The sequence below is a fragment of the Arachis hypogaea genome, chromosome 2 (assembly GCF_003086295.3).
Source record: "Arachis hypogaea cultivar Tifrunner chromosome 2, arahy.Tifrunner.gnm2.J5K5, whole genome shotgun sequence".
NCBI classification, from domain to species: Eukaryota; Viridiplantae; Streptophyta; class Magnoliopsida; order Fabales; family Fabaceae; genus Arachis; species Arachis hypogaea.
In genome coordinates, this window is record NC_092037.1 from 96,103,282 (window position 1) to 96,127,690 (window position 24,409).

Sequence of the window (24,409 nt, forward strand, 5' to 3'; positions counted from 1 at the left end):
TTATATGAAATATCGCAAAACAATTTTAAAAATACCAAAACTTAAAATATGTAGTTGAATATTAATTTTTATATAATATAATTATTAATTTTAACCTATATACTATAAATTATATTTTGTTAACTTTTTATTATATTATATTTTAATTTATTTTATATTTAATTTGACCCCTCTTATAAAATTTCTGAATCCCCACTGAACCGAGGTATTAGTGTATTACAATGAAAGGAATATGAGTAGAAGGCATTGACAAGTTATTTAATATATAAGAAAATGTATGAGAATAAGTCCGAATATTCATTGGTTGAAAAGAAACAAGTACTATCATGGTATTACTTGAAATTGACCAATACTATAAATAATTAAAAAATATAATTGTTTCTCTTTCTTCTAAATTCAACAAACTTAAGAAATTGTGATTAATTATTTCCCTAAATATGCTAAGTTTTCCGTTGTCAAAACTCAAATTTAAAGCCATTAAAGAAAAAAAGAGAGCTTAACTTCCACTCAATGACTCAATTATCCCATGACCACTAACCAATACATGAGACCATGACTATGATTCTTTAATATTATGTAACTAGAGACGTGTTTAAAACATTTTTACAATGAAATAAAAACTAATTATTATTAATAAAAAAGAAATACAAAGTTGCCAACCCCTTTTCCGTGTGAGAAAAAAGTAAAATGATCAAAACGCCGCGTTAAAGATGCAATATATGAATATATTATTCACACACGTGACTTATATATATAATACTTTGCTCTAAACACAACCTTTCAATTTTTTAAGCTCTTTTCTTCATCAATGGCAGCATCTTCATCCAGCACCTTCTACACCAACCTCAAGTTTTGTACCAAACCCAGCAACAACAACAAAGCTTCTTCTCTTCTACGTATTAGTCTCTGTCACAAGAATAATAATAATAATCATGAAGACAACAACAATAACAACAGCAACAGCAACTTGAACCGAAGGTTCTCTTCTTCCACACTTTGTTATTGAATTGAAACTGTTGAATTTGAATGCCCATTTTCTGAAATTTCTAAAGTTCAAATCTTTTTACCATTTTGAAGGGAACTCATATTGAGAAGCAGTGAAATAGCAACCGTTGGTGCTATCTTCAATTTCAGGTAACTTCCTCCTCTGTGTTCTTTTTTCTTTTTCCTGTTTTTCCATTATCATCATTTGAAGTTGTTCACTTTTTTTTATTATATTATTATTGTAATGCAAATTTGGAATATCCTAAATTAAGATTTCATGTTTCCATTATTGCATATTTGAGTGATGAGAATTGAGAATTAAGGGGTCTTTTGTGCAGTGGAAAAAAGCCTGATTATCTTGGAGTGCAGAAAAATCCTCCATCATTAGCTTTGTGTCCAGCAACTAAGAATTGTATATCAACATCTGAGAATATCACTGATACCATCCATTATGCACCTCCTTGGTAAAGTTTCCTTCTTTTTGTGTGTGTTAATCTAACTATTGGTTTTCTAGTATTTAATAATTAGCTGCAATTAGAATAATGTTCTATTTTTAGCATAGATTTCAATAACATGTGAACAATTTATATGAAATTATGAAAGAGAAAATCCCAAATTTTGTTATCAATTTTGTTTGAGTGGAATTTTATCTCATGAACATAAACATCATAACATGAGAGTATCATAATCCTATAACTTATGTTTGTCATAAAACTCAGTAGCATTTTGAAGAGGGTTTATATGAAAAGGAAAAGTATAGGTAGACAATGGAAATATTAAACAATGTGAACAATGAATATATCGGATGTTCAATTCACTAGATGTGTGGATGGTTATTTACTTATTCTAACACTAAATTTTAGGTGAGTAATTTGGAGTGTAGTGTATTTTAGTTGAATGGGCCAATTTAAAAGTCCGTTGTTCATGTTGTTCAAGAAAGTCATTGGTTACCTAGTATGATCCATATAAAAAATACTTGTGTGTTCATAAAACATATTAGAGTCCCGCCAGGGAGACAATGAGGTATCTATACAATATATACAATGAGCTGTTTATTTGGCCAATATGTATTAATAATGTGAATTAAACATCATTTTTCCTAATTTTTAGTTGTTTTTTGTGATAGCTACCCCCAATTTATCCCAAATTATTCTTTCACATTAACCCTTGATCACATACCATTACCTACCCTCCAAAAAATCCCATTGTTTGTTCTGCAGAAAACCCCCTTTCTCCACCGCCCCTCGTAGCAACCTGCGTTCTACCGCTCTGTTTCTGTGCGACGTGTAGCCTCCGTTCCTGCCAACCAGAACTGTCGCACTACGCCTCCTCGCGCCAACGCCCTCGCCGGAAGAACCTCCGTCACTCCTCACGCGGCCGAACATCCGTGATCTGCAACTGTCAGTGTCGCCGACTTGAGTTGCAGCCCCGAACCCCCGCGCTCGCATCATCACAGCGCTGCTGCCTAGGTCTTGTTGAATTACTCGAAGAATAAACATCCACGAAAACTGAGGAAGTGAACATCCAAAATCATACAAAAACGAACATCCAATGTGAACGTGCATAAATCCAGCAATCATCATCTACAACTAGGAATCCAAGAATAACCATCAACGTTCACAAAGAAAGTGAACATTCGGCGACGGGAAAAAGGCACAAACGGGCTGCGATGGAGGCACTGGACATCCGGATTGCTGCGGTGCTGCGAGCTTGACTCACACAATATGCGCGTCCTTCCTACGTACGGTGGCCTGTGCGGACGATGGCGACTGGTAACCATGGCGACACTGTACCGACTTTTGCTTCGAGGATAGAGTAAGAGAAGAGTTTACACCGTAATGAGAGAGAGAGATAATCCTAATTTGATTCTAGCGGGAATTATGATTTGATTCAAATTTTAAATGGAAACTACTCAAAATTAATTAATTGTCATAACTACCCAAAATTAATTAATTGCCATAACCAACGAAAATCATAATTTGATTCAAATTTTAAATTGGAAACTACTCAAAATTAATTAATTGTTTCTAATTTAATTCTAATTTCAATTTAACCCCATTGTACACATTGTATAAAACATACATTGGCTCCTCGTACTTTCCCAACATATTATTACCACTCTTTTTTAATATAATGTTTGAACTTTATAAATTAACTGAGTGATTGAAAATGTTGTTTAAACAATATGCTTCAAGATTTTGTAAGTGTTTCTATTTTCACCTTCTCCATCAATGTTTAGAAGATAATAAACTTGGTTTAGTAATTAGTACCAAAGGAATCTCAGATGGCGTATCCATGTGCATTACATTGAATTCATGCATTCGCAATAGTTTATCAATTCTCAAACTTTGAGCCACGTGAGTTTAGTGTAGCTGATGAGTAATGTTTGTTGGTTTGAGCTGTTCAACATTGACCAATATTAAAATAAACATGGGTCGGTGAAATAGTGTACTTTACCACTTATTGTTTTTTTTTAGTTTAATTCTTCTGTAGCTTGGCCCTACAACATTTAATACTTTATTGTGCAATTACCAATACATGCATGTTGTCACTTGTCTAAAAATTTAATTTTGTTACAGGAATTATAACCCTGAACATTTAATACTTTATTGTGCAATTACCAATACATGCATGTTGTCACTTGTCTAAAAATTTAATTTTGTTACAGGAATTATAACCCTGAAGGTAGGAAAAATCCTATAAGCAGGGAAGAGGCAATGGAGGAACTGATAGATGTGGTAATTAATGATAAATCTGACTCAATAATCATGGTTCTTACCTTTGGATTATAAGGGTCTTTTAGGTTTTCAGAAAAATATATCTATATCCATTTTATATTTTCTATATTACTAATGAATCAAAATGTATCAATGTATGCATCAATGTTCACTTTTTTATTTGATTGAAGTAAAGCTTATGCCAATGCATAATGATAATCTCACAGATAGAATCAACACCAGCAGACAAATTTACACCACGAATAGTTGAAAGGAAAGAGGACTATATCAGAGTGGAGTACTCAATCTTGGGGGTATGTGCAATTCTAGATTGAAAATAAATAAAAGTAAACCTTTTGTGCATTTAGATGGTTTCCGAAACCAGCTTTAATTCCAATTCTCTCCTCTTCAGTTTGTGGATGATGTTGAGTTCTGGTTTCCTCCTGGTAAGGGTTCAACAGTGGAGTATCGATCCGCATCGAGGGTTGGAAACTTTGATTTTGATGCAAATAAGAAAAGAATTAAGGTAAAACTTCATAACTGTTTGGTTTTGGGGATCTTCTCCATTGCAAAACTTTAATCATACACTCGACATGATAAAGGATCTCATGTAATTTATTTTTTACTTAAGATAAACTATAAGTAATTGTACAAATTTGGTTAAAAGATGAGGTGGAAAAGTAGACAATCACTTCCTGATCAAAACTTCTTTCTTAATCGCAGGCATTGAGACAAGAATTGGAGAAGAGAGGATGGGCATCTGCAGAGACGATATAAGCAACCTATATAGAAATCATATAATCAATGGCAACAAAAACAACTTGAGTTCAACTTGAATAATTTTTTATCAGACCATAACCTATTGAACCATTGAATGAAAGACATGTCTGTGTTCATTTGAATTGCAGAACTCAGAGTGCACAAATGTAACCCTTGTTCAAGGAATGAAATAAATATCTTGGTTGTTTTTCCAATTGATATATTCCTTCACTACGAGTTTCCATCATGGTTTTGCATTTCTTTTATTGACAAAATGGTCAAAATTCCATGCTGGATTACCTAAGTAAATTGAACTAGCACTTTTTCTTCTATATCAAAAATAAATAGCAAGGGTGAGAGTAGTTTTCTCCATGCACCTATCACTTTTAATCCCTAACCAAATACACACTAAGAAGAGTAGGCACCAATGCTCAAACATTTGTCAAATTGAACTACATGCTTCTAGCCATATGAATTTGTATGCATAAACCAAGTAAAGCACACTGTATAAAACACCAGTTAGAGCTGATTAGATTTTGCTGAGATAATACCATGATCAAATTTCATAATCTTTTACAACACAGTGGATTTGCATTAATAAAGATCGGATAATATCCAATGCAAATTTAATTGAAAGCAAAGTCTAGTACTCTAGTTATAATGTAAACAAACTAGCACTTCCTCGAATTGGTTCCACACTGGAAACGCTTTTCTCAACTTTGCCTAATGGGAAATATCAACCATGACATACAGTATTTCAAACATTCTCAATTCAAATCCAGCACCTCCAACAGAACATTTCATTGTAGAGCATCAATCTTTCCTTAGATCCATGTACTCTCTATGGATACCACTAGCATTTAGGATGACGATTTCAACCTTATCTCCCTGTAAAAAGAATAAAAGTTAGCAACCAAGTTTATTCACATGTGGCAAACAGATGTGCTATACAGTATGAAATGAACTTTAGACAGGAATTTTGAGAAACAAAATCCTACAATTTGCAATGATGGACTTCTGTACCGTTAAGAATTACTGTGGGTAGAAATCAATGGAACAAGTTTTGGAAAGGAATTTTCAAAATCAAATTCATAGAATTTGCAAAGATGCACTTCCATACCATTAAGAAATACTGAATGGCAAGCTACAAATGTTATACAAACTTACAGTGTATATATCTCTCTCGGTTGCAGATGCAAAAACAGTTTTGACCAGCTCGACTGCTTCTGCTTCAGCCAATGGAGTAACAGCATCCTGCAAGATATCAAAATTGTCACATAGATATCAACCGAAATTTAGAGAATCAAACATTTCAAGATAAGTATTAATTTCAGAACTTTACCACAGGTGGATATAGGAGTGGGCTGGGAGACTTCAGTTGGTTATCCAAAAATGGTGTAATGAGTGTTGAACCAGAACCTTGAGAGCTATAACCGACCCTCTCATATGAACCAACAGCATCATACGTGAAAACACATCCCTTTCCTATTTCAGGTTTAAGTAAGTTATTAGCAAATAAAACAATGGTACATGGACAAACATAGAAGGGTAGATATAGTGTACCTTCATTGTCAAGACCACCCAAGACATTGAAAGAATAATAAGGGAAGAAACGTTTGTAATAGAGAGTGTTCGAAAGCAATTGAGCCATTGCAGGGCAGCTCATTTGCTTGTTGTGTTGATGCTGATAAATCTGCATTCAAATGAAAAAGACAAAATCATTTAAGTACCAACGCAGCTCCCACATTCATTGTCAACATATGATAAAAGCAAGAATCACAAAAGGTACAAAACAATTCATAAATACAATTCCGCAGTTTCCTCATTTTCACTACTAGCATCTAACAACATAATCGATACAGCATGTCCTTCAGGGAAACAAAACTATTCAATTCAAGCATATCTAAATGCACATGGAATCAATTCATAGATATCTTCGACTGCATAGTAGCTTTTCGAAAATTGATAATAGACAATGGAAATTCCAATAACTGAAACCAGCCTAATCCTAATACCATAGTTTCCAAACCTTTGAATACATGATTACATGGTCAGAAAAGAAAATGTATTTGGTCCAAATAAAAAGAATGAAAGCTCTCATATAATTAATAAATGTCAAATCAGTTCCTAACAGCTTCAAATCCAATTCAACTTATGATGCAAAACAAGTGGTCGCAATGTACCGCTTCAACTCTAATGGTTGAAGATAATAGTTTTCAGCACAGAAAGATTGAAAACAACTCAACCAAGAAAAGTTCATTCATCCAACTTAATCTGAACTGAAATATCTACAATCTAAGAAATAAAACAACAAACCATACAATGATAGGATTAAACGTAGAAACATAATATCTAACTTGCTATGCCAGCGGCTAGCCTAGAAGAGCTTGAATCCAAAACAGCATTTCAACTATTAACTTATTAAACACAAACAGCTTCCTAGGAGAACATATACTAAGTGATTAATAAGCATATTAACACAGCAGTTGCTAACTTGAAAGAACTCACACGCAAAATAAACATCTTTGGCAAATAATACAATAGTTGAGAATGTTGACTCACCAAATGCCTAGCAGACAACACCTTCTGCAAAGCTTTAACATCAGCTTGAAAGCCCGAAGAAGCCATAACACATTTTTCAGCTCTGCCGCAAAATTAAAGAAAAAAAAAAACTCCAATTCATATTCTCAAACGATATTAACATAACCACACACATAAACATCAAGGAAACTTTGCCCAATTAACAATTTAACAGTTCATGCAGCTCTCAAGTATAAAATAACCCACTAAATTTCAAATGATTAAAAGAAATAATAAAACTTAATGATTAATTAAGAGTAATAATTAGGTTGCACATACAATTGGGAGATTTTGGAGTATTCCCGAGTGAGGATGTTGTAACCAGTGGACATTCTTGTATCCGCTGCGATAACACAGTAATCAGCTCCGGCAATCGCAACACAGGATCTATTAAAGGCAAAAATTAATAATAATTAATAATTAATTAGACAAAAAAAATTCCCCAAACAAAAAACTGCAACTGAGAACCAAAAAAGGGAGAGAGAAGTACCCTCCATTGTTGTCATAGGGAGACCAATTAGCGTGCTGCTTCGTCATCGTTGTTGAATCACAGAGTCACAGCGATGAAAGTTGAAGAAGAAGAAGAATGAGTGTTGGGGTTTTTTGTGAATGTTTCAGTCTAATAGGGTTCGGTTTTCGATCTGTCTTTGCTAGCACGAAAGCAAAGTGACGAGCTCTTTTTTTTTTTTCTCTCCGAAAAGTGACACAGTGTTCGTTTTTATAGAATGGGCTTTTTTGAACTAATTGGGACTTTTTGTTAAGTGAAAATTAATCGACAGACCCAAAAAGAACAAAAAAAAACGCAACTCTTAGTAGAGTGAGACTGAGTGCTTGGTTGGTTCTCTCTCTCACCTATTCGTCACACCATCAACGAAACGATGCCGCTTTACCGCCTCCTCCTCCGCTCCCTCCGCCGTTTGTCGACGCTCCAAGATGTTGCCATTTGTGATTCTCGCCCTTTCCCTTTCACTGCACAGAGTCGTTCATTCGCGTTCTCCTCCGCCGAAGAAGCAGCCGCAGAGCGCCGCCGCCGCAAGCGCCGCCTTCGCATCGAGCCTCCACTGAACGCGATTCGTCCTCCTCCTCATCAATCCGCCGCCTCCCGTGACCCCAACGCTCCACGCCTCCCGGATTCCACCTCCGCCCTCGTCGGCCCCCGCCTTAGCCTCCACAACCGCGTCCAGTCTCTAATCCGCGCCGGCGACCTCGACGCCGCCTCCGCCGTGGCCCGCCACTCTGTGTTCTCCGTCACCCGCCCCACCGTCTTCACCTGCAACGCCATCATCGCCTCCATGTACCGTGCCAAGAGGTACCAAGAAGCCATCGCTCTCTTTCATTTTTTCTTCAACCAGTCAAATATTGTTCCCAATATCGTTTCCTACAATAACCTAATCAACACCCACTGTGATGAGGGGAACGTCGACGTGGCGATCCAAATCTATCGCCATGTCATTGCCAATGCCCCTTTCAGCCCTTCCCCTGTGTCCTATCGCCATCTTACTAAGGGTCTCATCGACGCCGGCCGCATTGGCGAGGCCGTTGATCTCTTGCGTGAGATGCTGACTAAAGGCCACGGTGCCGACTCTCTGGTGTACAATAATCTGATTTCTGGTTTCCTTAACTTGGGGAATCTTGACAAGGCCAATGAACTATTTGATGAGTTGAAAGAGAGGTGTTTGGTGTATGATGGGGTTGTCAATGCTACTTACATGGAGTGGTACTTCAAGCAGGGTAGAGATAAGGAGGCAATGGAGTCTTATAAATCCTTATTGGATCGCGAGTTTAGAATGACGCCTGCTACCTGCAATGTCTTGTTGGAGGTCTTGTTCAAGTACGGCAAGAGTACGGAGGCTTGGTCTTTGTTTCATCAGATGTTGGATAATCATACTCCTCCGAACTTTCAAGCTGTGAACTCGGATACCTTCAATATAATGGTCAACCAGTGTTTTAAGCTGGGGAAATTTGGAGAAGCACTTGCCACTTTTAAGAAGGTTGGGACCAGGGCAAATTCGAAGCCTTTTGCTATGGACGTTGCAGGATACAATAATATTATTGCTAGGTTTTGTGAGAATGGAATGCTATCTGAAGCGGAAACACTATTTGAAGAGCTGTGCTCGAAATCTTTGAGCCCTGATGTGCCAACTCATAGGACTTTGATTGAGGCATACTTGAAGATGGAGAGGATTGATGATGCTTTCAGGGTGTTCCATAGAATGGTGGATGCCGGTCTAAGGGTGGTTGCAAGCTTTGGTAATAGGGTGTTTGATGAATTGATTAAGAACGGGAAAGCTATTGACTGTGCTCAAATTTTGAGTAAGATGGGAGAAAAAGATCCCAAACCTGATCCTACTTGCTATGAGGTCGTGATCAAAGGTCTATGCAGTAATGGTTTGCTGGATAAAAGCCAAGAGTTGCTTAATGAGGTTATAAGGTATGGCATCGGCCTTACTTCTCCCTTGCAGACATATTTGATGAAGACTTTCCAGAAGGCTGGGAGGGAGGAGGAGATTTCGAGACTGCTAAACATGAACAGATTTGGATACCGTCCACCAACACCACCACCAAGATCCTCGCCTCAAACGGCAGGAGGGCATAGTCCGCCTTCTGGCCCTCCACCACAAATAGCAGGACATCAACCTTATGGAACACCATACGGACATCGGCAAATGGCGGGGCATTATCCACCTTCTTAAGGAGGACAATATCAGCCTCTGTCAGGGTCAGGAGCAACTCCTCAGATTTCCAGATCCACTCCTCCATCATATGGAGCTGCAAATCAAATGTCGCCCCACCACTATACAGCCCCTGGACCATATTCGCAGACAACTGAACCTCATCATCCATCATCAGGAGCCCCTTCTCACATTCTAGAAGTGATGAACAAGTAGCTGCTTGATTTTTGGAGTTCAAGTAAATTCTTAGTGATCCTGGTTCTCTTTTGAATTGAAAGAAGAGGTGATTTATCATTACGGTATCTTTTTGTGTCTACTGATGCTGAATTATGATCTTCAGAATTACTAGGCATTCGTGAGATTATAGATGATGATAGAAGGATCTATTTTGATATATTAGTCCATGATAATTCATGGGATATGGGCATGTTTTAATTTATTCTTGTAGCTCAACCTTTAATTTAATGTCTGGCATAGATTTATATGTTGTATTGCTACTGATGTTATATGTTTGCTGAAATGATGATCGAAGATATTAGCTTGAGAGCCTAAATAATAACAAATAAAAAATATTAATGTATGAATACTACTAGTGTTGCACAATACCCAATAAACTGGGAGTAGTGCACAATACCCAATAAACTGGGAGTAGTGGTATCACTATTAGTATTCATACATTAATAAAAAAAAATGAAAATAAGCTATAAGAAAGATAGGTAAACAAGTTTGAATAAAAATCATAAAAAGGCAAACAAGCTTGTTTCGTTACATTCAAATTAGCCTACTCATAAAAACTGCATACATAGTGCAGCATCTACCTAATCAGCCGACAAATCAGAATACTCTACCTAACTACAACATTCTTAATAAATAAGAAGAATAGTAGTGAGCTAAATCATGCTATGATGGTGATAAAACATCAGACAACAATGTTTTGGAACAATCTTAATGGACATATAATAATAGAGAGAACACTGTAAAAGACACTCGGTGATAACTCAGTAATGAACCCTTTGTTTTGTTTTGTCAGTGAAGACTTGATTGGTGATGCATCAACCTAACTATCCGAGTCTTGTTACATGTACGAGAATAAGTGAATACAGATAACATTTCTCTTTAACTATCTGGCAAAGATATGTTGATGTCGGTAGCCGACTTTCTCGAGTCTTGTTGCATGGAATGCATGTTCACCCAATTTTCTCTTCTGAAGGGAGAAGGGGTAAGGTTTGATGATGAGTTTTGCATCACATGGTGTGCACCACCCATCACATGATCATCTTTCTCAGCATTGCTCGGGTGACTTGGTGCAGAAGACATCGAGATGACTGCCGGAGTAACAACCGGAGTAACAACGGGCGTGGAATAATCAGTTGGCTTTGGCTTCTTTGGTTTCTGATCTTGTTGGTTGCTTGGCAGGAAACTTCCCACCACCACCTGAAAAAGTGCATTGACCAAGTTTCTTAACCGAGGAAGAAAAATCTCTTCTTTATAAAGAAAGCAGCATTCTACAATTTTGTTTTACCAAAAAATATAATAGAAAATAAACATTTTATCAGCAAAACTCCGCAGGAATATACATAGCACATTACAGTATATGTTATGATTTGAACCTAGAGTAACCTTGATGTCCCTATATTGTTAAGGGTCTAGGGGGAAATCGGTAGTTCATTTTTCAAAGATATGAAAACAAAAACTAATACATAATAACATTGTTTGCGTATATCCTAAATGGGAAGTATGGCAGAATGCTAACCTGCACCGGACTAGCGGCTACTAGAAGTCCGGCAACACCACCACCTACAACACGACCATCAGGGCTTGCCAACGAGACACTCATCCCACCCGTCCTGCTTCGTGTTCCTTGGTTGTCAGTAGGCATGAACGATCCCGACAAAGAAAGTATATCGAAACGGCCCTACAGAAGTTAAAGAAGTGAGGTGAAGAATCATTTTAGCACCATGATGAATTTATGTCAACAATCACATAAAGAACCGCAGTTCTTAGATCACTAAAGAAAGCTAGGTCCATATGATCATCAGTTACCAATCCTTTTCTTTCTATGACTAAAGTGCGAATCAATTGGCAGTATAAGTTATATATTTCTGCTACATATTGATATGTCAAAGTTCTGGTTCTGAATATAAAAAATTACTAATCCTATTACCATCTGCAAAGCCTATGTTCATAGCTGCTGATCAAGGAAGTGATTAAGTTAGAACAACCATCACCAACTTTAGCAATGACTAATGAGTTAAGAGTGTGTTTGGAAAGCATTAAAGTGAAAAAAGAATTCTATTTCAGATTCAAATCCATGATTTGGAACAATTAATTGCATGAATGAAATTAATTATGTGTTCTTTCCTATTTTGTCCTTGTGGTTTCTTTATTTGTCTTTATTTATTTATTTATTTATTAGGGACAATTTTGACATTTCAATCTTCAGTAATGATGGAATTGCAAATCAGACCTTTTTTGGTCTGATTTGGTTTGAACACTAATGTGAGAATTGGAATTCTCTTGAGAATTGAAAATGACACTTTTATTGTATTCCAAACCAAAGAAAAGAATTCTTTTCTTGAGAGAATTGTATTCTCAAGGTGTTCCGAACACACACTAAAAGTATCACATAAGCAACTGAACCTTATCAATAAGCATATCATTGATAAAATGAAGGTTTGAGAAAAAAGAAATAGAAGTGAACTTTAATGAATGGCTACTCTGCTTCACCTCATAGGTCAAAGTGCCGCCAGAAGAATCAGGTTGACGAAGAGTGACATTCGAAATTACACCACTAGCAGATAAGATGCATATAGCCCGCGGTCCTTGCTGAGAAAACGATATAACCTTCATGGTAATGTCCTGTGCCGATGAGACAGTAAAGGAAAATAACATCATTATTCATTACTCATCTCATAAGCAAAGATTAAACATCATATCATAAAATATGCAGAATGGGAAGGTATGGATGAAGGCTTTTTCATAAATACAAAACGTTGTGCTTGTGCTTGTGCTTTTTCTCTTCTGTTAAGAATATCAGTTTTGAACTTCACCCAATTTCAGAAACTTGAAGTTGAAGACATTAGATATTTATACACATTCATATATGATGGATCCATAAGGGTAAGTATACAACAAAGGATATTAAGAGAAAAATTTCAAGGCAAACCTATATGAACTAAATGAAGCAAAAACCATTGTCCTGTCCCCTAACCCCCTCTGAAGCATACCTCTCCAGCATTAACAGTGATGATATGTGGCAGAAAGTTTGTACCATCAGCACATGCATTATATTCACCTACACAAGCACCAAATAATAGATTAAGAAATTCGGAAAACCATGAAAAATAATCATCTCGCTTCAATGCATGGAAACAACAAATTTGCACATTAATTCGTTGCTAGTTTTGCGAAAGCTTTCCATATACAAGGATGAGTTCAATAAATTATCTAAAAATAAGAAAGATGCCTTTCGTTCATTGCATGTATCGAAACTGTCATGAAATCACTTCTCCCAAAAGCTTAAGCTGAGAGAGAGTGGCACATAAATGGTTATATCTCTAACAAAAACAAGGAAGATCAAGGAACTTTGTCAAATGAAATTCACTTGATAAACCATGGTCCATGACGGTTAGGTTACACAGTTTGGATTAGAGCATTAAGCATAAGAGTGTTCAAGTAGTATATTCAAATGAACAAATCAAGTGACAAACTATAAAGCAGGACACTATTTATTTAATTCAGTGAATTGATGTAAGACTAGACTATTCAAACTTGAAAATTCTAACAAAAAGACCATTACCTAGTTGATCAAACCCAAGTTTTTTCGACTGCTTGTACTCCGTCCCCTTAGATTTCCCCCGTTTACCGGACGAAAAGTCATTTGAATGTGGACCTGAAGATGAGAGTGGCAATGGTGACAATGCCATAGTGACAGATCCATCCGGCCCATATTTCCTCGGTCTACCCCGTTTCTTCTTAAGCATCGATCCATCTATCCCCACACTCACCGGAGAAACCCCGGCAGCGGCAGCAGCAGCCGCAGCCACAGCTGCCGTGCCTCCCTCAGGCACATGAACCTGGTTTGGAGCTTCACTCCTTGGTGCCACATGATATGCTGATGGAGCTTCTGCCCCTATCACCGTAACCCCGGAACTAATGCCTTCTCTAGCTTCCATGCATATATCAAATTACCACCCCAAATGTCTATATAACCAAACACAAACCTGAAACCCCAGAAATCAAAATAGAAAATTTAGAAATCACATGGGTTACTACTATCATTCTCAGCACCAAGATCATAACTTTTAACCAAACCCATCAGTGCATTAAAAGTTAAAACCTTCTAGAGCATGCTTCAAAAGGCACAGGAAAAAACCCATCAAAGGGTCTCATAGATGATATACAATGTTAAGAAAAGACTCAAACTTTCGATTCACATGAAGCTATTCTCACCATCTTTATCAAGAGATCCAACTTGGAAATTTAGCTATACATTGAATCATTAAAAAGAAATGCAGTTATTTTGAATCAAAGTTAACTTCTTTTATCTTTTTTATAAACTATTATCTTTGAAAGTTGAATACTTGCTGAGTTTTTCAATTACTAAAACCAGAAATTTACCACAAAACATAAGACAAAGTAAAGGGAAGAGGGGGAAATATATATTAAACAATAAAAGAAAAAAAATACAAAATTTTAAAAATTTAAATAAACCCACTTGGACAAGAAAATTTATTGAAAAAAATAATTTAAAAAAAAACAAATAATAATTTAAAAAAATTATTTGCTCCAAAGATTTCCCAACCTGGTAACTCAAAACTAAAACAGAGGAACAAATTATAAACCCTTTTGCTAAACTCATAAATCTGCTTCAAAAAAACATTTTGCTAAATTTTGAAAGACAGAAAACTGATACTCAAGAAAATAAAAATGGTAATATAAAACCAAAAAATAAAAATAAAACAAAAAAACACACACAGATAAAAAAATTTCAAGCCAAAGCTTCTTATAATCTTTATAGAAAGCATATCAACATCATGCTGAGGATATTCTTCAGAATGCAAAGATCATGACCTGTCACTATGATTTTCCACACTTCAGCAAGCTTCTTCTAAAGCTGAAAAACCTTCTATTCAGATTTCTTTTTCAGCTCAAAACAAAAACTTACTTAACTCACTCTTACCCCAGAAAGTAAAAATTAAAAATTTACAAACAGAGAAAAAATAATTAAAAAAATTATACATTATATATGTATATGAGCAATAATGGTGACGGTTCCAGAAATTCAAAGCAACTTACAAATTTTCAGGTGGTGAAAAAAAACTCGTTGGCTGGTTGGTTTTTCCAAAGCTGCTAGAATTCAAAGTTGTAAAAAGAAAAGTTTTGGAAAGCTTTGAAATAAATGCTACTGTTACAATATAATAAATTTATTTTAAAGAAAATAATTAATAAGGCAAGGAGAAAAAACCAAAGATAAAACAAGAGTGATAGTAAAGTGTGTTTAAATATTAGTAAGATATATCAAGATTAAGATTTTTTTTAATTTTTTGGTTTGAATAAATTGCTAAACCCGATAAATACAATTTGGTTAAGAACAATTTGGAGTCCGGGTAGGGGCAATTATAAATTTTATCAAAAACAGAAATTAAGTATTTGGTAGCATGGTTAGTATGGTAAATTTGTAAAAAGTGATTGAAATTAGAGTGTAATAAAGTGACACCTTTTATTATTTTCTTACACATATTAATTAGTTTTCCCATTTAAAGCTGCAAAGGTAGTGTTGGACGGCCTAACCTTTATGTTTTCGCTGACCTGCTTTTTGTCTTTTTTCTCAAAATTAAAGACCATAGGTTATAATAATTTATGCCCTTCATTGCACTCTCAAATTTTTTGTTATGCCACCCTAGGGAATTTAAGTTCCCCTTTTTCTTTTGCACTTTTTTTTTCTAACTTAATTTTGCAAATTCATTGAATGTGTTAGTGTTAATTAAGAGTGAAATAGTGAACTGATGTAGTATTTGATTTTGAATTGTGTCCATAAAAAAGTCTTATGATTTTATCCATTCTGGTCTATAGTCTATAATTTTCTAATAAATATCTTCAATCTATATATTAATATATGTTGGTGAAATAGCCTAAGTTTTTTTATTTAAAAAAAAAACACTCATTCTTCTTTTAATTAAAAAAAAAAAGAAGCAGCTACTATTTTGTCTTTATTTTAATATTGGTAATCACAGTTTGAAAATGTTTAAATTTTTGTTATATAAATATTGAATGCGATGTAAATCAATTTATACATTAGTGGATATAATATGTTTAATTCAATACTTATATACTTCAACATCATATTTATTAATTAGGATTACTGTATATTACTTTGCCGCTTAAATTACTATACTAAAACAATGAAATTATTTATAAAAAAAAAAAAGAAATGATCAATTATATGTACTCGTGTTAAAGTGGAAATGGGGCCAAGTTTAATAATATAATATAGCAACAGAATATTCCGTGATAAAAAAGGATAATTTGTTTAACAATAGAACAAAAATTGTAACCTACATATTTAAAAACTTAAAAGAATTTATCTTTCTTTATATATATATATATATATATATATATATATATATATATATATAGTTTCAGGAAATCATGAAATTAAAACGTATATAAGTACATTTATATATGTATGGTTAACATTGACATCATTAACATTAATCTATTTTTTCTTTGGAAAAATAATTATTCTTAATCTTTAACAAAGGGAGCATTAAAGTGGAATCATATGCCATCTTTATTATTACATAATATGTTAAGAAAAACCATAATGTTGTCTTGAAAATTTATTAGGTGTGTTTGTTTCAAGTGAAAATGGAAGGAAGGAAAAAGGAAGGGAAAGAAATAGGAAAAAAAATATTTTTTTTTTGTTTGGTTTAAGAGAAAAATGGGAAGGAAAGAAAAATGGATAGAAAAATATTAGTGAGACTCATCAATTTTTTTTCTCTAATAATAAAAAGAAAATAGAAAGAAAACTAAATCTCTCTCTTTATTTTTTTTTATATAATTTATAATATAAAGGTAAAATTGTCTTTTTATAACATTTTTTTTCTTTTTTTCCTTTCATCTAAACACATCTAAAAAAAATAAAAATTTACTCAATTTCTTTCCTTTCCTTTCTTTTCTTTCTATTTCTTTCCTCTCTATTTCTTTCCTTCCATATAATTTGCTAGAGTAAGAAAATACACAGACTTTAGTAATCTTGTAATTTATCCATCTTAGGACTTGTTTGGTAAGTTTCTAAAAAAAATCTTTTTTTGAGTTATTTTTTTTAAAAGATTTTATGAAAAAGTAAAAATAATTTTATATTTAAATATCTCATACAAAAAGATATTTTTATTTATCAATTATGTTTGAGTATAACAATATAAAAGTACTTATTTATTTATTTATTACATGAAAAATATTATTTTAAGGAAAAAAGATCTTTTAAAAAAAGATGTAAATTACAACTTCTCAAAAAAATATTTTTTATTTTTTTAGTGCTTTTATTTTTCCTACTAAAAATTTGCCAAATACACTAAAAAAATTGATTAAAAAAATCTTTTTTTATCAAAATAATGATTCCCAAATAAATACTTATAATCAATAGAATAAAAAATATTTTTTAAATTTAACAAAATACTTCTCTAAACAAATTAACTTATTTTATATATATATATATATATATATATATATATATATATATATATATATATATGTGTGTGTGTGTGTTTGTCATTATTTATATTCATTTGTTCTACCATACATGCATTTTAATGATGAATTGTTTTCTTATATTTAACACTGAATTTTTTTTTTTTTAGGCCATAGTTAATCAAAACGCGTGAGCTTTAAAGATGATGCCATAGCATTCGTAGATTTTTAATTTGAAGTCTTCATTATTTATTAGTTTTAATTAGTTGCTATTTGTGTAAAAGAATTTCAATTTATTTTCGGAAATCATTTATGGATCGGAATATATTATTATTTATATATTTGTTTGAAATTTTAAAATCTAATTAAAAGAAGTTATTCTCAAAAATAATTTCTTATCTAAAATATAAAATTTTATTATATTAGAAAAAGTCTGAATTTTATATTCCCATTTCAAAAAAAAAGTTAAGATATAAAATTACTATTATATTCCTCAATTATTATGTTTCTTGTCCAAGAACTCATCTTTTATTATTAGTATTGGAGTTATTCTAAATATTAAGAATTTATTCTCAAAAATATGTATAATAGAATAAATATACCTTAATTTATTCTCATAAATATTAAAAATAAGAAAAATTCTTAATTATCTGTAGCAATAACAAACAAATTTTTTATAATTCTCAAATACAATATTCTCCGGCATAATAATATTTTTGAGAATTTACCTCTTTGGAATATATATTTTAATCTCAAACATATGTGCACTAGTATCAAATTTCCACAATAATGCAAAGCATTAATTCAAGTATTCAACTGACAATGATAAAAGGTGATCATGTTAGTTCTCAAAAATCTATTGTTTATATTAGAATTTAAACCTAACCAACTTTTTTCTTCAATGTTCTTATCTTTTCAATCGAGTATATATAACATCTTTGTCTAATCTTTATTTCCCAAATACATTATTAGTACAAGCACAATCATTAAGATGAGATTTTTTTTTTCTTAGTGAAGAATCCAACCTTTTGCTTTCTTTGATATCATTATTACTGAGATCTAGCAAATAAATTCGTATTTGAAAACAAGCAATTTTTTAGCATAAAGAAAAGGAAAGAAATGTCCAATGTTGAAAGATGAGAAAGACTCATGAGGATAGATATCTTCCTAACTCGTTTATATAAACTTGTAAATATACTTACAAGTTAAACACCACATCCGTTTTTAAATTTTTGTTTTTATTAAAAAATAAGAAAAAAATATTAGATAAAGAAATTATTTTTGTAATTAAATTCAATTAATTTCTTTTTTTTTCTTCTTAGCTTCTAATGTATTTTTCTTTTTCTTTTTTTAAATTGTGATAATAAGTTATTAGACCAACTTATTAGTTGGATTTAGTTATTAAAATAACTACAACAGAAGCATTGAATAGCGACAATCTAGTTTGCGACTTGCAGCGGTTTAAAACTGTCGCAAATTCGATCTCCAACAGTTCTCCCACTAACATCCTTTAACGTGTAAGAATTAATTTTTGCGACAATTTTCAAAAATCGCAGATATAACTGCCGCGATAAGTCCAAATAGGATTTTTTTTTTTGTTTTGTGATGAACACAAACCACCGCTAGTTAGTGTTGCTAATTTTTTATTTTTTCATCGGTTTATAACCGCTACAGATCCCAGTTTAAATTGCCACAAAAATATTATATTTTGCAGCATAAATCACCGTTATTTTTTTAATATTAAAAATTTATTATTTTTTCTCTAAAATCTAAATTGATGACGAAAACTCATGAAAATATAACTGCAAAATAAATTAATATATTTATATTAATATTAATAAAGTATATCTCTAATTAAGAGTTGCATAGTCAACTTAAAAAAATGTATACTTCAAATAAAATAACATCAAATTCTAATATCTATTTTTTATTCTATCCCTCCAAGAAATTCATTCTTGCACTGACGTCTGGTGACAGCTCTCCACCTTGCTGTTGAACTAGATATCTTAGAACATTTTCTATTGTCTGTCTCTTTATCTTCTCTGCTACTATTTCATTCTCCACTGTTTTTCTTTTCAATTTTTCGATTGCAACCCCTGCCTGTAGTTCAAATAACACCCTTTAGGTCTCCTCTGTTTGATCTCTACCACCCAATTGATGCAAATTCGCACCAAAGAATTGATTAGGAGTCTGTCTGAAACCTATCTCATGCACTCCACCCGATTGCTCTTTTTCGAAAATTTGGACAAGCGAATCATTTTCAAACAACACTCTAGAAGATTCATCATGCTGCCCATTTTGTTCAATGTCTATAATTTTTTCCTACACACATAAATAAACAAACATAAGTAATTACAGGTTAGAGCATATTCAATACAATTTTATAATTAAAACCAACAAAAAATAACATAAAGAATCTCAACATAATACTTACACTAATGACACGAGCTTCTTCTTCATAGATATAGGAGCCATCACTTCATTTGTGCGCTAAATTCCATAACTCTTCTCTACTAATTTTCCTCCCTTGAAGTTCTGATTGTAATAATATAGTTTATACCATCATCATATTCCACCCAAATTAAAAAATACTGTCGAAAAGACAGTTCAAAGTGAATTCAATACTCTTTATCAATTTTCGGCGAGCATTTCTCAATATTTGTTCAAGCATTTTCACTTAGTCTTTAATATTCATGATACAACTTACTCTTTGTATCATTCTAAAACTTCTTTAGTATATTTTTTAAAATTGTATTCTTGATACTTTTAATGCTATCTTCATTAAAATATGACAATAAATTCAAACTATTATTAGTAATTATTAAATGAAATTAATTTGATTCAATAACACTATAAATTTTTATCTAATTTTTTTCCAATTTTTCGCACAAATAAAAAATTTATTATAGTCATCAATATCCAGCAATCCAAAAACATAATTCAATAGATCAGTTCCATCTGCAATTGGTTATTATGCAAATCAAAAATAAATTGACTAATTTATCCTCTGTCCTAACTAGTACATAAAACAATAATTTTTTCTGTAATTAGTTTGCCAATTTATTCTCTTTCATCACTTATTTCAATATTGATTACAGTAGTATTAATAAGGTATATGAATGAAAATAAAATAGTAAATGTTTGCTTGAAATTTGATTTTGAAACTAAGGTTGTCCAATCTTATATTAAGATTTCAATTCGAAAAGTATATAGGTATTAATTTCGATTCGATCTAGGAATTATAGATTTGATGTCAAATAGAATAAATAACTTTATTAATATTGGAAAACAAGAATTCGTAAGAATATTTGAACGAAACAAGATCAAACATCAAATTGAAATGAAACTAGAAACTAAAAGTTAATAATAGTTGGAAAGGTAAATGAAGAATTGAAGAATAAAACTGGAAAATAACAACATATATTTATATGCATATACACATTATACTCTATCTTTTCCCACTTTATCGATATGACTTAAATTTTTTTTGGAACTTTACTCTATAAGTGAGTTGTAAATTGAAAGTCCTTTCTTCAGTTCTCAAACCCTCTATTTATAAAGAGTCAAATTAGGTATTTACAGGGCAAAATTAGATAAAATATTAGAGAGAAACAAAAAATATTTATACAATAAAATAAGATTAAAATAAAATTTAAAAAAATTAAATTAAGATTTATATATAATTTATATATAAAAAATTAAAATTAGAAAAGTTATTACCTCCTTTCCTACGATATAACTCTGCTCTGAATATTTGCTCAGAAAAATGTGTTAATTTAATGAACAACATAAAAAACTTTGTCAATGAGTGATTAACAAAATTCTATACCGCAAAAAAGTATAGAAAAACTATATTTTCAATTTTTTTCAATTACAATCAATTCATGATGAGTTATAGTTATTTTAAAAAATTTAATTTTAAATTTTTAACAAGACAAAACTTTAGATAAAAGTGAATATAAATAGGATTTTATTCACCTGTATGTTATGATCTTTGAAAACAATTAATTTCTAATGAATTAACTAAACATACGAAAAGTTTTTTTTTTTTACTATTACCTTCTTAATAAGTAATGACAATGCTTAATTAAGAAATTAAACTTATATGAATATGTATGAACAATTTTGGAAAAAAAATGTGTACAATATATAGGTTATTTTTTTATTTATTGTTAGTGAATCACTTAAGGTGTTTGCTTCGATACGACGATAAATTTATATGTACCGATAAATAAAAATGTGACAAATTAAAACACGACATATAGATTATGTTTTCTCTGTTAATAATTAATTTTTTTTAAATACATATCATATCAATACTTTTACTAAATTATTCTTATATTTTAATAAAAATAAAAAATAAATTTTATTTAATTTAAAGAAAAAGACTTAAATATTTTTTTCTTTTGTATTGAAAAAAATAATCCTAATCTTTTCAATTTGATCAAAATTTAATTAACTTTAGTTTTATAATTTTATATCTGAATCAATTTAAAAATCAAAACAAAAATACATCTCATTATTCATATATATTACCAAATTACTTTGTCTCCCATAAACCCTAATCTAATTTCTCCTACCGCATTCATACCCAAAAAAAAATTATTTTTCATCTTTGTATACCAATCTAATGATAAAGAGCAACCTCACCCCTAATCCCCTACCAGACAGCAGCAGTATATCCTCACCCTCTCCCTTCCTCGTAGCAGCACTTCATCTCCGTTGGTCTTCACGCATAGCTGCACGCACCAGCAATCGCTTATCATTCTCCGTCGTTCTCCTCTCCGTCTAGACAAAAAAGAAGAAGAACACAGTTCCTCCAGCAAAGACTTTTTCTGACGACACCGTCAGCTCTATTGCCACTGTAGCTCACGACACTGCTCTTGTCGTTTACTTGCATTTCTTTGCCAACATCATCCAGGTTCCTCAGCAAAGATTTTTTTCTGTTAATTTATCAAATAATTTCTCATATTCTTCATGCAATCTCTGGAAAGTAATTTATCATTTTGTCATTATACTTGAATTATGTCAATTTTAGTAATTCACTAATTCAGCTGGTTTGCTGGTAATATTCCAAAATGTTCTCTTTGAAAATTGATTGGAAGAAGATGGAGTTGAACCCTTGGTTGGAAATTTTTGAATGTAGGAGGGTGTTGAAGCCTTGGCAGAAGATGTTCTAGCAAAGCCTGTACCTTCTAGGCAAAGCAGAGTAGCAGAAGTTCATAATTTGTCAGAAAAGGTTTTTTTAAATTCCTACCGTGGATTTTTACGGTACTTGGTTTTGATTTTATTCAAACTTATGGTAGTTTTTCTTTTTGAGCAGAGAAGAAGTGGGATCAATGAAAAAAAGAAGGCCTTGCAACATCTAATTCCGAATTCTATCAAGGTAACTCCAGAATTTCTTTGATAACATAATTTTGCTTACAATTAATAACATTATAACAGGAATTGGGGGCTTCTTGTGATGAAGAACTCAAAGCTTATGCTTAGATTATATATCAAGCTTTAGTAATAATATTCTATTTCAAGTTGTATAAATCTTTTCAAGTTCTTGACTGTTCTAATTGCTTTTACATGCTCTTTTTGTTGTAGGGCTGATGTGATCTAACGTAAGTTTGACTTGGAGCAAAAGAGATTAGATGAAGATGCTTTTGTTTATAATTCACTTCAACAGCCGCTTAAATTCTCACCAGCATACCGGAAGGTATACTGTTAATTCGAGTCCATCATAAGAGGATTGAAAAATATCTTTGCTTCAATTTTGTTGCAGAAATATGATAATGCTATTTAAATGATGCTTTAGTTTTCTTAAGACATTTTGTATTATCTAGTTAATTAGCTTGCCTTCTGCTTATGAAGTATCTCTTATATTAGGGTAAATACCCTTTCCGGTCCCTGAGCATTTTAAATTGGGACATGTCACACCTTTATCATCCAGAAACCTCAACCAGGTCCTCAACCATCAACATTAGTGGACGTATCGACTCCTGTGACCGGTTGCCAACAGGTTGCCTGGATGACATGTCAGGTGGAGGCTGAGTTGTCAAATGTAGGTGCCACGTGTCACTAGAAGTTGTTGCAGGGACTAAAAACCCCCTCCCTGCCCAAACTGTTCTCATCCCCACCGGCAACACCCTCCACCCACCACCCCTCCCCAGCACTCCTCCACCACTGCCACCGCCGCCACCACTACAACTGCCTCACAACCTTCGCAACTCATGTGAGTCCTCCACCTCTTCTTCTTTCTCCACAACCTCCCAAAGCTTCACCCAGTGGAGGTTCTCTCTCCCGACAACACCTTCCACCACCACCACCACTATTCCTCCGCCACAATAACCACCACCAACGCCACCACCACTTCTACTTCCCAACAATCTCGAAGAACTGTTTCACCTCTCCGAACTTCAACTCACTACCATCGCCTCACAACCTTCGCAACTCATGCGAGTCCTCCACCTTAAAGAGGGATCACATCAATAAAGCCAACTTCTTTAGCCATTAGAGCCAACCTTGCTGCTCTTGCAATGACTCTCCATGGCCTCTTCTGCTGTGCAGCCACCATAACAGATTGCTCAATGAGTTTCCTTCATCATAAAAAATTGTCAACTCCCTAATCTTCTTCAATGCACTTTCATTATCATAAATTCCTTCCATTGCATAAACCAACCACTTCAATTTTTCTAAAATACCATCTCTATTCAAACAAGGCATAGTCCACTCCACAACCTCCTTCACAAAACCAACATTGGAAAACAAGAACTCAGTAATAGGCAGCAATGGAAGAACATGAAAGGCAAGTGTATTCCATTTAACTCTACTTTTCTTGTTGTTAGAATATAGAACCTCCATTAACCTATTCTCCTTTCTAAAATCCTCAAATTTTTCATCATCCCTCTTTAAATGGCCCCACATTTGAGCAGCATGAATTTCCAATGCTGCAAGAGTTGAACCAATATTACTCTAACAAAAAAATATTGTTGGAAAGATTGTGAGGCGGTGGTAGTG

The 24,409-nt window shown here is 32.9% G+C and overlaps 4 protein-coding genes across 6 annotated transcripts; 2 read left to right on the forward strand and 2 right to left on the reverse strand.

Moving 5' to 3' along the window:
• The first annotated feature begins 774 nt into the window (after positions 1 to 774).
• Positions 775 to 4,675, forward strand: LOC112753575 (uncharacterized). Its single transcript, XM_025801623.3, has 7 exons — positions 775 to 978; positions 1,078 to 1,134; positions 1,323 to 1,448; positions 3,653 to 3,722; positions 3,929 to 4,015; positions 4,114 to 4,227; positions 4,425 to 4,675. The coding sequence occupies exons 1-7, from the start codon at positions 809 to 811 to the stop codon at positions 4,476 to 4,478; spliced, it is 678 nt and encodes a 225-aa protein (XP_025657408.1). The 5' UTR covers positions 775 to 808; the 3' UTR covers positions 4,479 to 4,675.
• Positions 4,676 to 4,966: 291 nt separating this feature from the next.
• LOC112753591 (proteasome subunit beta type-1) lies at positions 4,967 to 7,724 on the reverse strand. Its single transcript, XM_025801624.2, has 7 exons — positions 7,531 to 7,724; positions 7,320 to 7,427; positions 7,023 to 7,104; positions 6,024 to 6,153; positions 5,803 to 5,945; positions 5,628 to 5,714; positions 4,967 to 5,348 (listed from the first exon to the last, which is right to left on the reverse strand). Exons 1-7 carry the CDS (start codon positions 7,575 to 7,577, stop codon positions 5,274 to 5,276), a joined length of 672 nt encoding a protein of 223 aa, XP_025657409.1. The 5' UTR covers positions 7,578 to 7,724; the 3' UTR covers positions 4,967 to 5,273.
• Positions 7,725 to 7,805: 81 nt separating this feature from the next.
• On the forward strand, positions 7,806 to 10,256 carry LOC112753533 (pentatricopeptide repeat-containing protein At1g10270-like). The gene has a single exon (XM_025801620.3). The coding sequence runs from the start codon at positions 7,919 to 7,921 to the stop codon at positions 9,731 to 9,733; it is 1,815 nt and encodes a 604-aa protein (XP_025657405.1). The 5' UTR covers positions 7,806 to 7,918; the 3' UTR covers positions 9,734 to 10,256.
• Positions 10,257 to 10,425: 169 nt separating this feature from the next.
• Positions 10,426 to 15,191, reverse strand: LOC112753549 (AT-hook motif nuclear-localized protein 1). 3 transcript variants are annotated; one of them, XM_072221256.1, is made up of 7 exons: positions 15,011 to 15,182; positions 14,786 to 14,889; positions 13,512 to 13,935; positions 12,940 to 13,007; positions 12,440 to 12,571; positions 11,466 to 11,627; positions 10,426 to 11,146 (listed from the first exon to the last, which is right to left on the reverse strand). In XM_072221256.1, the coding sequence occupies exons 3-7, from the start codon at positions 13,885 to 13,887 to the stop codon at positions 10,829 to 10,831; spliced, it is 1,056 nt and encodes a 351-aa protein (XP_072077357.1). In that variant the 5' UTR covers positions 13,888 to 13,935; positions 14,786 to 14,889; positions 15,011 to 15,182; the 3' UTR covers positions 10,426 to 10,828. The 3 variants fall into 3 exon arrangements, with proteins under 3 accessions (XP_072077357.1, XP_025657406.1, XP_072077363.1); XM_025801621.3 differs by lacking the exon at positions 14,786 to 14,889 and having other exon boundaries at positions 15,011 to 15,191; XM_072221262.1 differs by lacking the exons at positions 14,786 to 14,889; positions 15,011 to 15,182 and adding an exon at positions 14,165 to 14,271.
• Between the last annotated feature and the right edge of the window lie 9,218 nt (positions 15,192 to 24,409).